The sequence below is a fragment of the Silene latifolia genome, chromosome 6 (genome assembly GCF_048544455.1).
Source record: "Silene latifolia isolate original U9 population chromosome 6, ASM4854445v1, whole genome shotgun sequence".
Taxonomy (NCBI): Eukaryota; Viridiplantae; Streptophyta; class Magnoliopsida; order Caryophyllales; family Caryophyllaceae; genus Silene; species Silene latifolia.
Window position 1 is genome coordinate 1,132,198 of NC_133531.1, and position 14,082 is coordinate 1,146,279.

The 14,082-nt window shown below is 44.6% G+C and overlaps 1 protein-coding gene across 1 annotated transcript; it reads right to left on the minus strand.

Annotated features, from left to right (window-relative positions):
• Window positions 1-1,082: 1,082 nt before the first annotated feature.
• On the minus strand, window positions 1,083-3,139 carry LOC141585897 (putative galacturan 1,4-alpha-galacturonidase SALK6). The gene is made up of 4 exons (XM_074406970.1): window positions 2,917-3,139; window positions 2,242-2,562; window positions 1,634-2,149; window positions 1,083-1,539 (listed from the first exon to the last, which is right to left on the minus strand). The coding sequence occupies exons 1-4, from the start codon at window positions 3,037-3,039 to the stop codon at window positions 1,297-1,299; spliced, it is 1,203 nt and encodes a 400-aa protein (XP_074263071.1). The 5' UTR covers window positions 3,040-3,139; the 3' UTR covers window positions 1,083-1,296.
• Window positions 3,140-14,082: the final 10,943 nt, after the last annotated feature.

Here is a 14,082-nt window from a genome sequence, read left to right on the forward strand (position 1 = left end):
GAATAAGGTGTTTGGGGTCGGGATTGTGGTGTTTTTGAGGGCGTGAGGCGCGGTGATTAGGTTCGCCGTGGGGTACCGTGAGGAAGATCGTCGGCGCCGCTACTTGTGGTGGTGTCGATGTAGATAATGGTGGCAGGTGGTGGGTAATGGTGGTGGAGGTGGTGGAGGTTGGCTTTTAATTCCCTTTTCCTCTAATTGTCAACCAAACACCCAAGTATAATATGGGTGATCCCATTCATTTCCCTCTCAAACCCTTTCTTGATTTCATTCTCTTACCCTTTCCCGTACCAAACGCCCCCTAAATTAGCTAAAATGCGATGCAAGATCGATCCCAAGTAATACATATATTAGGCCTTCAAAGTTCAAATACGAGTCAACTTCACTTAGTTAAGAACTAGTTCACTCAATTCAATGACATGGTGAGTATTGACCGTAAGCATTTAGTAGAAGTTTGATTTGGCTTTGTTCAAAGGTCTCGAGTGGCAAAAAATCAAAGAAGTTTGTTGATTAATCCTCTACTGTAAAAGTCGTTAGTTAAGGTTCTTCTTTCACTGTAATACTCCACTGAATCAAATATGTTATTCGGGTGGGGTAACCCTTTGAAAATATCCATTGATAGGCTTAAAATATGACTAGTGCTTAAAGGGATTGAAAGTACTACTCATATCAACAAAATGTACTTTCTTTTCTGGTTACTCATGCGAAAAAACTCCAAAGTTAAGCGTGTTTGACTGGGAGTAGTATTAGGATGGGTGACCTCCTGGGAAAGTTCCCGGGATGCGCGTGAGTGAGTACAAAATACGCTGGAAAGGACCCGTGTTGATCTGTGGGCCACGTACACAGCCTGACGAGCTACCATGAGTGACCGCTCCCAACCCTAGGTTTGGGCCGGGGTGTTACATTCATAGTTTGATGGATGAAGGGAAAATGGAAAACGAACAACACAACAAATGTAGTTCATATAAACATATTCAATAATATCGAAGATGTCTTAGTTTAGTGGTTAAAACGGAAGTATTGTGGATAATAGGTTTCGGGTTCGAATCCTCATCGCCTATATTATAATAAGATTAAATACCTGCTTTGTTCGACTAAATAAAATAAACATATCCAATAATCAGTTCACGTGTTATTGGAAATTTGTCGACAATATTACACTCAGAATAGTCAAAGGATTCAGAGCAATCATCACAAACATCCATTGTACAAGATGGATGGGTGAACTCAAATATGCTCCATATATACTAAATACAATTATATATTTAAATCAATGATAATTTTAAACTAATGAAATCTCTAAGGACCAGCAGGAGCAGGTGTACTACAAGCCACAGGGTTTTGCTTGCCACTTGTGATTGGCTTCACATTCTTGCACATTGAGACGGCCGCGCCACCCTTAAATGTCAAGTCTATGTCCGCGAGTTCTACCTTGTCACAGGGTGATCCACTGCTACACAATAGCTTCACCGCCTCTTTTGTACTTGTTGTTCCTCTCACATTCTTGAAACTAATGTTGCTGATCTTAACCTTTGAAGGCGTCTGAATTTAGAAAAACATATATATTAGATCAACGTACATCTAGAAGACATTATCAACAACCTTAAAGTACGAATGTAGAGTATATACGGCTTACCTTTGCTTTGCAGTGGCCGTAAGGACAATACTCTTGATCAACAAGAATAGGGTTTCCAACATTTTCGACAGTGATATCCTCAAAGTGTAAGTCTGATGCGATAGCTTCGTAAGAAGCAAGCCAAGATTTGATTCTAACACCATTATCAGTGTTGCTGATTTTACAGTTCTTGATAGTGACACCAGTGACAGGAGCCTCATTTGGGTACCTTCCAAGGCTTCCAATGCTAATACCGTGTCCTGGACCGCAGGTAACCGACTCAACGTGGATTTGCTTCGCACCATCTCCCATGGACACACAGTCATCTCCTGTCCCGATCTTGGCAAGGATCACGTTTATACCTTCAGACCGTCCAATATGGATACCGTCCGTGTTAAGGCTGGTAGCTGGAGCTTCGATAGTGGTGTCATAGAGTGTCACATTCTTGCACCCCAAAACTCCCATGTGGTACAACTTGCTGTTGATGGATTTGATACCACTAATCTTACAGTTGTTTAGGAAGTTGAACCGAAAGTTCTGCATTGACGGTAAACAAACAGTTATACGAACCCGACACAAAATTGCGACCGTCTTATAAGGGTATAATAGGTTAATTAAAGAAGACGTACGTAAGGAAGTTCATCACAAGTGCCAGTTTTAGCACATTCGTTCTGCTTCCAAGCGGTTTGGCCTTGACCATCGAAAGAGCCACCACCCTTAAGGCCATTCACGGTGAGCCCATCGACATGCTCGAGCTTAACCCAAGTGGATTTGTCTTTCATCTGGCTTGGGTCAGCAGGAGCCTTGAAGTTACCTGCAAGCTCGATTGTAATTTGGCCTTTGCATGGGCCAGCAAGGTTAATTGAGTTCATCAAGTATGTTCCTGCTGGAACTACTATTTTTGATGGTGCTGTTGATGCACATGCTTCCTTCCATGCTTTCATCATTGCCTATTAATATGCCAATTTATTAGCGTCTTAATAATTTATTATAAAATGTAAAGACCAAATACATTAAAAGGAAAACCTTAAAATCAATCATAAAATAAATAAATTATAATCTACTTATAATACAAGTTAATATTTCTAAATGGTGATTTCACCACTAAGATCGAATATTTATACGGATAACAAATGTCAACAATTTAGTAATAAACTAATAATAATGAATTTCCCAAAAAAAAATTACAAAAACGAATAGACAATAATGCGAAGATGTAATAATTTTTGTCCACCATTTGTAGTAACTTTAAAGTACTTTATGTGGGTGGTTATTTATTTTTATACGCTGATATTAAAATATACCTCTGTCACATCTGCATTAGCCTTTGCACCGAATTTTGTTATGTCAAATACGGTCTGACATCTCACAACTGAGATAGACACGTATAAAACAGATAAAATTATTGGGAGAATAGACCTCAACATTATTTCGGAATACTTTTTTATTATTTTTTTTTTATGTTTTTTTATTGGGTGAGTTTTACCCTTGTTATTTTAATCTTATTCACTAATGATGAGATTTACTGAGATGTGATTTGAATATATATATATATATATATATATATATATATATATATATATATATATATATATATATATATATATATATATATATATAGTGTCCTCTAAGATAATACAACCACAAAATACCTCTGCTAATTTAAGTTATGATCCTTATATTTGGGTACATATGTGGTTAAAGTACTTTTGCCAATTTTTAACTTTAGTATATTTTAAGAGAGTTTGTAGGGAAATCACAATTTTTGAAATGTCCGTGATTTTAAATTCAGCATTTACAACGAGTTTTATATAAAATTAAATAGTAATAATAATGAAGAACTCAACATCATGAAAAATTAAAAGTCCCATTTTTTTAATTTCATCGAAATTCACTAAACTAATCAAGAAATATGATTTCAATTTCAAAATGATAAAGTATTACACCGGAAACGCTCATTCTTTTTTTTTTTTGACAACATAAAGTGATTCATATATAAATATAAGAAAACTGCATGAGTATTGTGCTATAAGAGTTACATTTTGCGTAAGTAGTAACAACATGCAATTATAACAACTTAAGATAAGATGTAAGCGTAAGAATTTGTACTAAATCTTATTCGGCTATAACAAATTAAGTTAAGTTTAATTTTTATTTTACGTATTATTTCTAATAACATTAACTTAACCTTATTTAGGGAAAAAAAGCTAAAAGCCCATTTAATCTTGTTAAGTTCATCATTAAGTCAATTATTGTTTCGTTATCCATCATTTGTTCCAATATGATTTATCTCAAATCAAATTATATTTGTCACTTATTTCCATGTAAGGTCGTCGAATCCTGTGTAATAGATAAAGAGTGATTCTGTGATAGGCTAATAGCATATCCGTGTTTAATTCAAGTGCGCGCACGCTAAGCATGAATATTTTAAAAGACAAATTTGTGCCTAAAATGAATTAAAAAGAAGTTGATTATTAACATAATTAAAGAAAGTAAAATGAAACTTTAAGGACTTAAGGTATTTTGTACTTATGTTACCGAATTCATAATACATATAAAATGAAAACGCGATTTAAATACGTAATAATGAGTCCAATATATCTGGGTATGAAGCGATCTTATTATTTTATGGTAAAAAGTGATCCTTGATCATTTTTAAAGGCAAATGTTAAAAACCACCCCAGGGGGTTGGTTAAGCTAAAGAATAGGGACAAATAACAATTAAAATAATAACTCCCCTTGTATTATCACTCCCCTGACATGAGCAACAATAATTTTTCAACTTCTGCAACTTCAACCTTATCACTAACTAGAATAGACGGCCCCATCACCAACTCTTCCTCCCACCTCATATACTATGTTGCTGACTTTTCACCTAACCTAGTCCCTCCGACAACCTCACTCTTCAGTCCTCAACCCTCTTTTAACCCCTTTTTCGAAAAGGGTTCACCATTCCCTCCGTAGGGTGTCTATTGGTTCGGGATCCGGCGGCGAAGCCGATCGAGTGACCCGGAAAAGGGCTTAGGGTTCAATTTCTCGGCACCGCGTTGCCGAGAAATCGAACCCTAAGCCCTTTTCTGGGAAAATATCGAGTACAAAAAGTAGGAAATTTTATTTAACAGGTGGCTCTTGTGGTGATTGTGATAGTTGTTGATCGGTGGAGCTAGGGGGCTAGCAGAGGCGGTTAGCCCCCCATGGAGGATAAAATTTTCGATGTTTATCGAAAGATTAGCAAAAGGCGGGGTGAACCTATGATTATAAATAGAAGGCATCTTTTGAACTTAGATATCAATGCAAAATCTTTTGAGTCTCTCAAATAATATCTTAGAGGGTTCTTAAGAGTTTATATCATTATTTCCATAATATGATATTAAAAATAATGCGGAGAATGTTTTAATTATTATAACACATATTTCCTATATTATACTCGAGTGAAAGTTTATTATTTTTATATAGAAGCTTTTACATTCCATTTGGCTAAAAAGTATCTTTCAAAAAACTATTAAAATTATATAATTAGATTCGTGGTAAAAAATGTTACCATTAGAGTATAGATTTCTTATCATTTGCACATATCTATACATTATATATAATCTAAGTTCCAGGATGGCTCCTATTTATAATCATAGGATCATCCACCTTATGCTAAGCTTTCGATGTGGGACAATTTTATTATTTATATGTAATATATTCATCATACTAGATTATGTTTTAATATGAAAAATATAACATACTAAGAAGTACACAATCTTTTATATTAACAAATTATATGAAATCTATACTCTAATGATAGCATTTGTTACCACAAATCAAATAATATTATTTTCATATTTTTTTAACAATATTTTTAACGAAATGAAATGTATACTTATATAAAAATTAAATACATCACTTGAATATAATATAGTATAATAAATTCTAATAATTAAAAGATTCTACACTTTATTTTTTGCATCCAGAAATATTATTTATAATACTTTCCTAGATTAATTTTTAGGAAACCCCACCTTGATAATCATCTGATGTGGGATAATTCAACTAATTATATGTAGTATATTCACCACACCTACATTATTTTTCAATATGAGACTGATGGGGCATATTCTGCACCCGCTGACCGAGTCAACATATTGAGCAAGGTCAAAGATATCCACAAGCAAGTCAACGACTTAGACAGCCTAACCGACGCACCCTGTCGGCCTGTCTCTTGGGTCCCGGCCGGGGCAACTAGCCAGCCGGGGCACACATCCGCGAACTCATATCCAAGACCCCTCGGCGGCGAGTCAACAGGGCCCGCCGGCCTGCCATGGGTCCCTCGGCCGAGAGTAGATCAGTCTTTCCACCTGCTAGCCACTTGGCCACTACGTGACAAAAGGTGAAAGTCTATAAATACTCCTCAACTCTCATTGAGGAAAGGATCCACAATTCAACCTAAAAATCACTATTCATCTGGTAATATCTTCCTTATCTCTCTACAATATATACTTCGCCAAGTAACAACAACTTATCTCTCTAAGTTTACTGACTTGAGCGTCGGAGTGAGTTCGCTCGGTGCAAAGCCGAGCCCTCAGTTTGTTCATTGTTTCAGGAGACCGAAAGGAGGATTCAACCAAGGACGTCATTCTACAAGCACGGGTGGTAACAAATAACTGCTCTGGAATTACACCCGGAACAATTGGCGCCGTCTGTGGGGAAAGATACTAGAAGCTAGTCACATTCATTCCCAAACCAAAACAAAAACCCACCCAAAAAGCTAAGAAGATGTCGAAACAACAAGAGGTATTAAGAATCGACGAAACCGACTCGCCAAGATGATACCGTCCACAACCGGGGTTGCGACCCTCCACGGCCGAGTAATCCAACCGGAGTATGGGATGCCAATAATACCGATACGCCGCCGTCGCCGACCAGGTCACCATCATGGGACATGTGGTTGATGCAGCAAAGTGAAGCTACTCCCGGACCTAATTGGTAGTACGCCGGCTCACACTGTCACACCGACAAGAGCGGCGGAACCCGTCCAGAAACCAGGGCCTTAATGTGACTCCAAGAGACTTGAACGAGCACCTTTGGAGGAAGCCGGCCTGTCAAGACGCGGGGAGCCCAGAGTGTTAGTGGTAGACTCGAGTCCTTCCCGCATTCGCGGGAGGACGGCGTCGCCGCAAAGACCGACGAGGCATGCCCTGCAGGAGTGAAAGAAGTCCGACTCACCGAGTCGGAGAAGAAGCCCGACTCACCAGAGTCGGAGAAGAAGCTCTTCCCGCCACGGGGGGAGGAGCCGGATTAGGGATGCGAGGAGCCGATCGCCGCGTGTCGTTCGACACGTGGTCAGACAGCCCCTCAGCGCCTACGTCCTAGAGACCCCGGTGCCAACTACGCTAAAGTTGCCACCCATATCATACAAAGGAGAAGGCGACCCAACCGACCACACCGAGGCTTTCGAGTCTTACATGTCGGTTTGGAAGAAACATGATGAGGTTTGGTGCCGAGTCTTCCCAACAACCCTGCATGGGATGGCACAAAGTTGGTACAAGAGGCTACCCGATGGGTCGGTATACTGTTACGCCGAACTAAGAGACGTATTTTTAGCCCAATATTCTTGCAACAAGAAGAGGGCTGTCGAGACATCGGACCTCCTGACTATCAGGCAGGAGGGAGGCGAGTCTCTCCGAAGTTATGTGAAGAGGTTCGACGCCAAGGTTCAACAGATTCGTGAGCTGAACAGTGAGCTGGCGGCATTCGCACTAATGAAAGGCCTCCCAAGAAGGGACTTAAAGAACGAGCTCATCAAGTGCGGCGGCCTGAACCTGGAGTCTGCCAGGAAGATGGCCGATCAAGCCATAAAAGTGGAGGACTACCACAAAACCTGGGTAGGCCCCAGCGAGACCGGGCACTCAGAGAGAAAGAGCCGCCGGGAGGACAACCCGGATGAAATACGCCGTGACAATAATAGGTCACGGTCTGACAGGTCCGCCAGGAAACAGAGCTCGGTGGGCGCCGGGGGGAGTTCGGGAACGTACTACCAGAAGCGGTACAATGATCACACCCCTCGGTCGTATCCGCCGCCGAGGTCTTCGCCCGAGCAAGAACGAGGGCCGAAGTGGGAAAGGCCCCCAATCCGGGGGGACGGTGACACGAGCCGATCTTGTGAGTACCACGGCCACACCGGCCACCTTATCGACAACCGCCGCATCGAAGAATGCCATTGAAGAGCTGATCCGGAAGGGGAGCCTCGGCAAGTATGTTGTCAAAGGCCAAAAGACTGATGCCGGCGGTTCAAATAAGAAATCCATCTTTGAACGGATAGGAGTGATCCATGTTGTCATCGGGGGCAACGAGAACGGTGGGTCCGCTCACGGGCACAAACGCACCCGAACGAGCCGTATCGGGCCATCAACTTTGTGCCCAAAACAGCGGTCCCCGCTTCCAACATCCCCGACATGACTATTGGGAAGAAGGACTACGAGGGAGTCATCGCCCCTCACAACGACCCACTTGTAGTCCACTTGGACATATCCAACCACCTGGTCAAGAGGTGCACGATCGACACGGCGCCTACACGAACATCATGTTCGGGGAGTGCTTTCTCAACCTCGGCCCGAAGGTTGAAGACTTGAGCCCCCGCACCAATCCGTTGTACAGCTTTTTCCGGCCGGCCTGGTACCCCGGGGTCGATCGGGACCGCCGGTGATGTTCGGCGAGGGGATGCGGCTAAGAATGTCCTAGTTGAGTTCGTGGTCATTGACGGCTCGTCCGCCTACAACGTTCTCATAGGCCGAGTCACTCGAGTGAGGCCGACACGGTGATGTCCATCGGGCCCCGACACCGATGTATGTCTCGGACCAGGGGAAGCGCATAAGCTCGTCTCCAAGGACGAGAAGGACGAGGTGGTCAACGTCCGGATATCGCGCGAGGATGCAACATGCAATCCCTCAAAGTGGCAAAGAAGTCGGAGAAAGGGAAAAGCCCATCCTTACAACGGGAGGGCGACCTCATGGATGCAATCGACGGCTAATCGGGAAGGTCCCTACAAAGTGGTTGAAGAAATAAGGCTGGGTACACACTGGCTGACAGACATGGAGGGTGTGCCTTTGATGAGCCATTAGGACACTGACAATCTCGGGAAAAACTTTGTATAGCGGCGGAGGTGCCCAAGACAACTGTGGGCACTCCGACGCATGTTTATATCTAATGAAGAATCGTCCAAGTTTTCCATCAAAGTGTTCATTTCCCCCCATAGTCACTATCAAGAAGCAGACGCCACGGCAGTCACCCCAAGAAGTAGACGCCACGACAGTCACCCCAAGAGGTAGACGCCGCGGCAATCACTCCAAGAGGTAGACGCCACGGCAGTCACCATCAAGAAATAGACGGCACGGCAGTCACCCCAAGAAGTAGACGCCACGGCAGTCACCCCAAGAGGTAGACGCCACGGCAGTCACTCCAAGAGGTAGACGCCACGGCAGTCACCATCAAGAAATAGACGCCACGGCAGTCACCCCAAGAAGTAGACGCCACGGCAGTCACCCCAAGAGGTAGACGCCGCGGCAGTCACTCCAAGAGGTAGATGCCACAGCAGTCACTATCAGGAAGCAGGCGTCACGGCAGTCACTACCAGCGCAGTTGATACTCGCAAAAGCGATCAACATGCCTTAGAAGCGTTAAACACAGTTGAGATACGCACTCTAGACTGCCTCGGCCAGGCCGAGGCGGAAACAAAAGAAGCGCTCAATTAATAACGTAAGAAGACAACTCAGACGAAGACAAGAAAAGACCTCGGCCAAGCCAGAGGCAAAATAAGCAAACTCTTATTAAAAACGATAACAGGTTACAAGTGAGGAGAATACAGACGACGGCCGTCCCCATAGGGATAAGCCAAAACACAACCTACCAAAGTTGTACAAAATACAAGGAAAATAAAAGCAAAAGGTTACAGACATATCATTTGAAGCGCCAAAAGATGGCAGGGAGGAAAGGCTTAATAATTGGCTCCCGACATTTGAAGCTATCCGAGACGCCGGTGAGCCCGGTGACGACCGCCCGTCTCCCTATGCCTGTTCTTTGCTTGCCATCGCAGCGTTAAAGCATCATCTTTGATGGGCGACCCGAGAAGGCGTCTTGGCGGCCTCGGCTTCAGCGACCTCGGCCTCGGCTTTCTTAGCGGCCTCGGCCTCGACGGCCCTTTTGCCTTCATCCTCTCGGCTTCCTCCTTGGCCGCCTTAGTCTTCTCAGCAAGGGCTGCCTTCTCCGCGGCCGTCTCTTCCTCCTTCTTCACCCTTACCTCCTCCTTGGCCTTCTCCTCCGCGGCTTTCTCCTTAGCTTCGAGCTTGTCGTCAAACAGCTCGTCAAATTTGTCCCACGGAAAGGAGCCATCAAGAGGGAAGAGCTCCCCAATCACTTCCCTGGCAGCTTCTTCGGCCAGGTCCCGGTATTGGGCGCACATGTTAGGGAGGATAACGGTTTGGAGCGCCTCAATGTCCTCCTCCCTTTGGGCGATGATAGCATCCTTGTTCCGAACCACCTTCCCCTGGGCCTGAAACATGCCCCTCCATTCGTCCCTCTGCTTAATATAAAGGTTGGCGTGCTTCTGAACAAGGTCACGCCCTTCCCGCAGCTTAGCAGCTTCAGCCGCCGCAGCCTCGGCCTTGGCTCTCTCAGCAAGGACCTCCGTTTCAGCGTCCTCCCTGAGTTTTCTCTCAGCACGGACTGCCTCTTCAGCCTCAGCCTTGGCCCTCTTAGTCTCCTTGTTCGCTGCGTCGAGTTCAAGCCTTAGCCGCTCGAGCTGTGGGGCAGCGTCAGCAATGGTCTTCTCTTGCTCCACAATAAGAGCACCGGCCGTATCGCCCACTTCGCGAAGAACCCGATCAAACTTAGGCCCTCCGACTTAATCTGGAGGGGGGTAGGCTTCGGGAAGGAGGTGACAACGGTGGCGTCTTGACCACTTGCCTGCGCAGTTTTCTTCTCGGCACGCCGTTCAATAGTGTGACCGGTTGACGGCAGCGGTTGATCTACAAAAAATTCAATTAAAGCATCCGTATCAACATACATGGACATACCGGAGAGCCTGTCATCAGGAACGCCTAATGAACCGGCTAAGTCTGAGCCACAGGATAGATCTGTACCATGCTTGGCCTTCTTGGTCGGAGGACGCATTTCCTTGCCGGCAGCAGTATCAGCAGTAGCAGCAGAAGCATTAGCGACAGGAGCAGGCTCTTTCCTCTTACGGACAAGGGGGGATCCCTCCGCATCGGATTCCCCCCCATTGGTAATGTCAACGATCACCACCGTCTCCTTCTGGACTGAAGGGATGGGAGGTGGAACTGATGTCGACGCCGTCGCCGCCGAAGACTTTGTTTTCCGCGTTCGGCGCGGCATGTTACTAGCAACCTTCGCCTGGGCCGCCTCCACATTCAAGCCTTTCAGCTGCTGATCCATAAGGTCATTCGGCAACGTTCTGCGATCACGGGCTAGAGCCTTAGGATGCAAATCAACAACGGTCTTGTCCTTGGCAAGCCCCATTCTCTTAAGAATATCCTCAGACAGGTCCGAGCCAAAATAATCTGCAAAAGAAACAAAGCAAGAGTTAAGCGAGGAATGAACCAAAATTCAAAAAACAGAAACATTGAGAGCAGAGATGGGCCTCACACCGACCCCACTCACCCTGTGCTAGGGCCGGTATGAGGCCGACATGGCAGAGCAGCTCATCCTGAAGAATGATCTGCGTTGGGGGAATCCATCTTTTCGGCACCCCACTCTTGTCCGCCTCAAAAGCCTCATCGCGACTTCTCATCCGCATTAAGAGGGACTTCTTTGGCGTCCATCTTAAGCTTTTTCCGGTGACCCATTTGTCATGCTCCGCCTTAGTCTCGCACCGCAAATTAACTTCAGTGCTTTGGAAGGACCGGGGCAGCGGATAGTCATCCGGCACCTCAACGTACACCCACCGATCTTTCCAGTCTTTGCAGGAGGAAAGCTTATCAACGGAGACGTAACCCGGCTCCATTTGCACGCTGTACCATCCGACGCGACCAACAAACGACGACCGAAGGTGGTGAAGCCGACGGAATAAATTAACCGTTGGGACCTCCCCCTTGAAGAGACAGAGCCAGACAAAGCCGACTATGGTCCTAATAGCCAACGGGTGCAGTTGGGCCACGACGACGTTCATGGCTCTAATGATGGCCATAACATATTCATTCAGCGGAAACCGGAGCCCGTACTCCAAGTCCCGGATGTATACGCCGGTGCAACCCGGTGGAGGGCAACAAACGGCCTGACCCTCCTCAGGGATAACAATTTTGTATCCCCTGCCAAAGTAGAAATGGCCCTCGAAAAATGTCTCGCCGGAACAACTGGCGAACTTATGGGTCCAAGCACGGTCAGGGCCGACCTTACAAGGGTCGCCGTGATCCATGATGTACTGCCTCCCCTCATTAGGACGAGCCCTTCCAGCATCATCGTCGTCATCATCAACATCATCATCATCCTCCCAATCCTCCAAAGCTTTTGGATCGACTTCGGGAGAAGGAGACCTAGGGCCCCCAGACCTTATCGGGATGGCGTCTAGTATCTCCTCCTCATCAAGACGCGACGGGGAACCCCCCGGCGCACGGTTACTAGGTTCGGCATCAGCAGAGGGCATGTTTACAACAAAACTTACAAGTTAAAAAGTTGAGAAAATTTGTTTGTTTACCTTGAAAAAGCACTAGCCGAAGTAACGACTCTGAAGATTAGAAGAGAAAGAAGCCCTTGGAAGTTTAGAGAGAAGAAAATTTTAGAGAAAATGAAATTGGTGGCCAATTTCAGGGACTAACTGCCCTATTTATAGGGGAAAGCCCATGAAGAAGGACCAATCAGGGCACAGCCCATGAAACGTCAGCCAATCAGCGAACAGACACGTGTCAGACATGCAACCACGGAATGTCAATCGTTGCAACAGTTGAACGTCAATCAATGCAACAGTGACCAAGCGTCTTCAACACGCCCCTTCATATCTCTCTGCCTATTCATCTTCCTCAACAAAATTCCTAAAGTATCTGTTCTCCGCCGGCCACATGATCAACCAAGCTAGATAGCACCGGCCGGGGGCAATAAAAAACAACCGGCACTCTCAGCCCAGGTCTCAGCCAGCGTCACTTTCTTTTCCACATCGGATGCCCTTTACACATCCATGTGGAGGGGGGATATGGTACGGCCTAAGTAGAACCAAGCCGAGGTAGAAGAAGCCGGGGCAGAAAAACATAGTCTTGCGCAGAATACACGCTCAACATACATCAGAGCCCATACCACGGCATAGACTACGCTGGGGGCAAATTGATGGGGCATATTCTGCACCCGCTGACCGAGTCAACATATTGAGCAAGGTCAAAGATATCCACAAGCAAGTCAACGACTTAGACAGCCTAACCGACGCACCCTGTCGGCCTGTCTCTTGGGTCCCGGCCGGGGCAACTAGCCAGCCGGGGCACACATCCGCGAACTCATATCCAAGACCCCGCGGCGGCGAGTCAACAGGGCCCGCCGGCCTGCCATGGGTCCCTCGGCCGAGGGTAGATCAGTCTTTCCACCTGCTAGCCACTTGGCCACTTGGCCACTACGTGACAAAAGGTGAAAGTCTATAAATACTCCTCAACTCTCATTGAGGAAAGGATCCACAATTCAACCTAAAAATCACTATTCATCTGGTAATATCTTCCTTATCTCTCTACAATATATACTTCGCCAAGTAACAACAACTTATCTCTCTAAGTTTACTGACTTGAGCGTCGGAGTGAGTTCGCTCGGTGCAAAGCCGAGCCCTCAGTTTGTTCATTGTTTCAGGAGACCGAAAGGAGGATTCAACCAAGGACGTCATTCTACAAGCACGGGTGGTAACAAATAACTGCTCTGGAATTACACCCGGAACAGAGACAAATAATATACTTAGAAAAAAACATCATATCATATATATAAGTATAGAAAAATTGTACGAACATAGTATAATATTTTCTCCTTATTAATCGGGTTGGATGTCGAACTGGGTGCGAAAAAGATAATATATTTTTGACAATGTTATTTGTTCCATATTGAAAAATAATGTAGGTGGTTAATATATAATGTATAAATAGTCGAATTGTCCCTTATCGTAAAATTACTATAAGGTGGATGAACCTATGATTATAAATATGAGTCATCTTTGGAACTTAAATATCAACCAATTTTTTTTTTTGAATCTCTTAAATATTGTCTTATTAGAGATCTCTTCTTAGAGTTTCTATTATTATCTCTTTAATAGCAAAATTAATTTATTAATTATTTTTCTCGCATAATCAATAAACGGTAGACGTGTATGTATTTATCATTTATTTTATTTGAAAGAGATATTTTAATCATATGTAAACAAATGATTAGATGTAGTAAACATTAAAGTTTTATAACATTTTTTTTTCATTATAACCAAGTTAATTAACCCGTTACAACACACGAGCTTT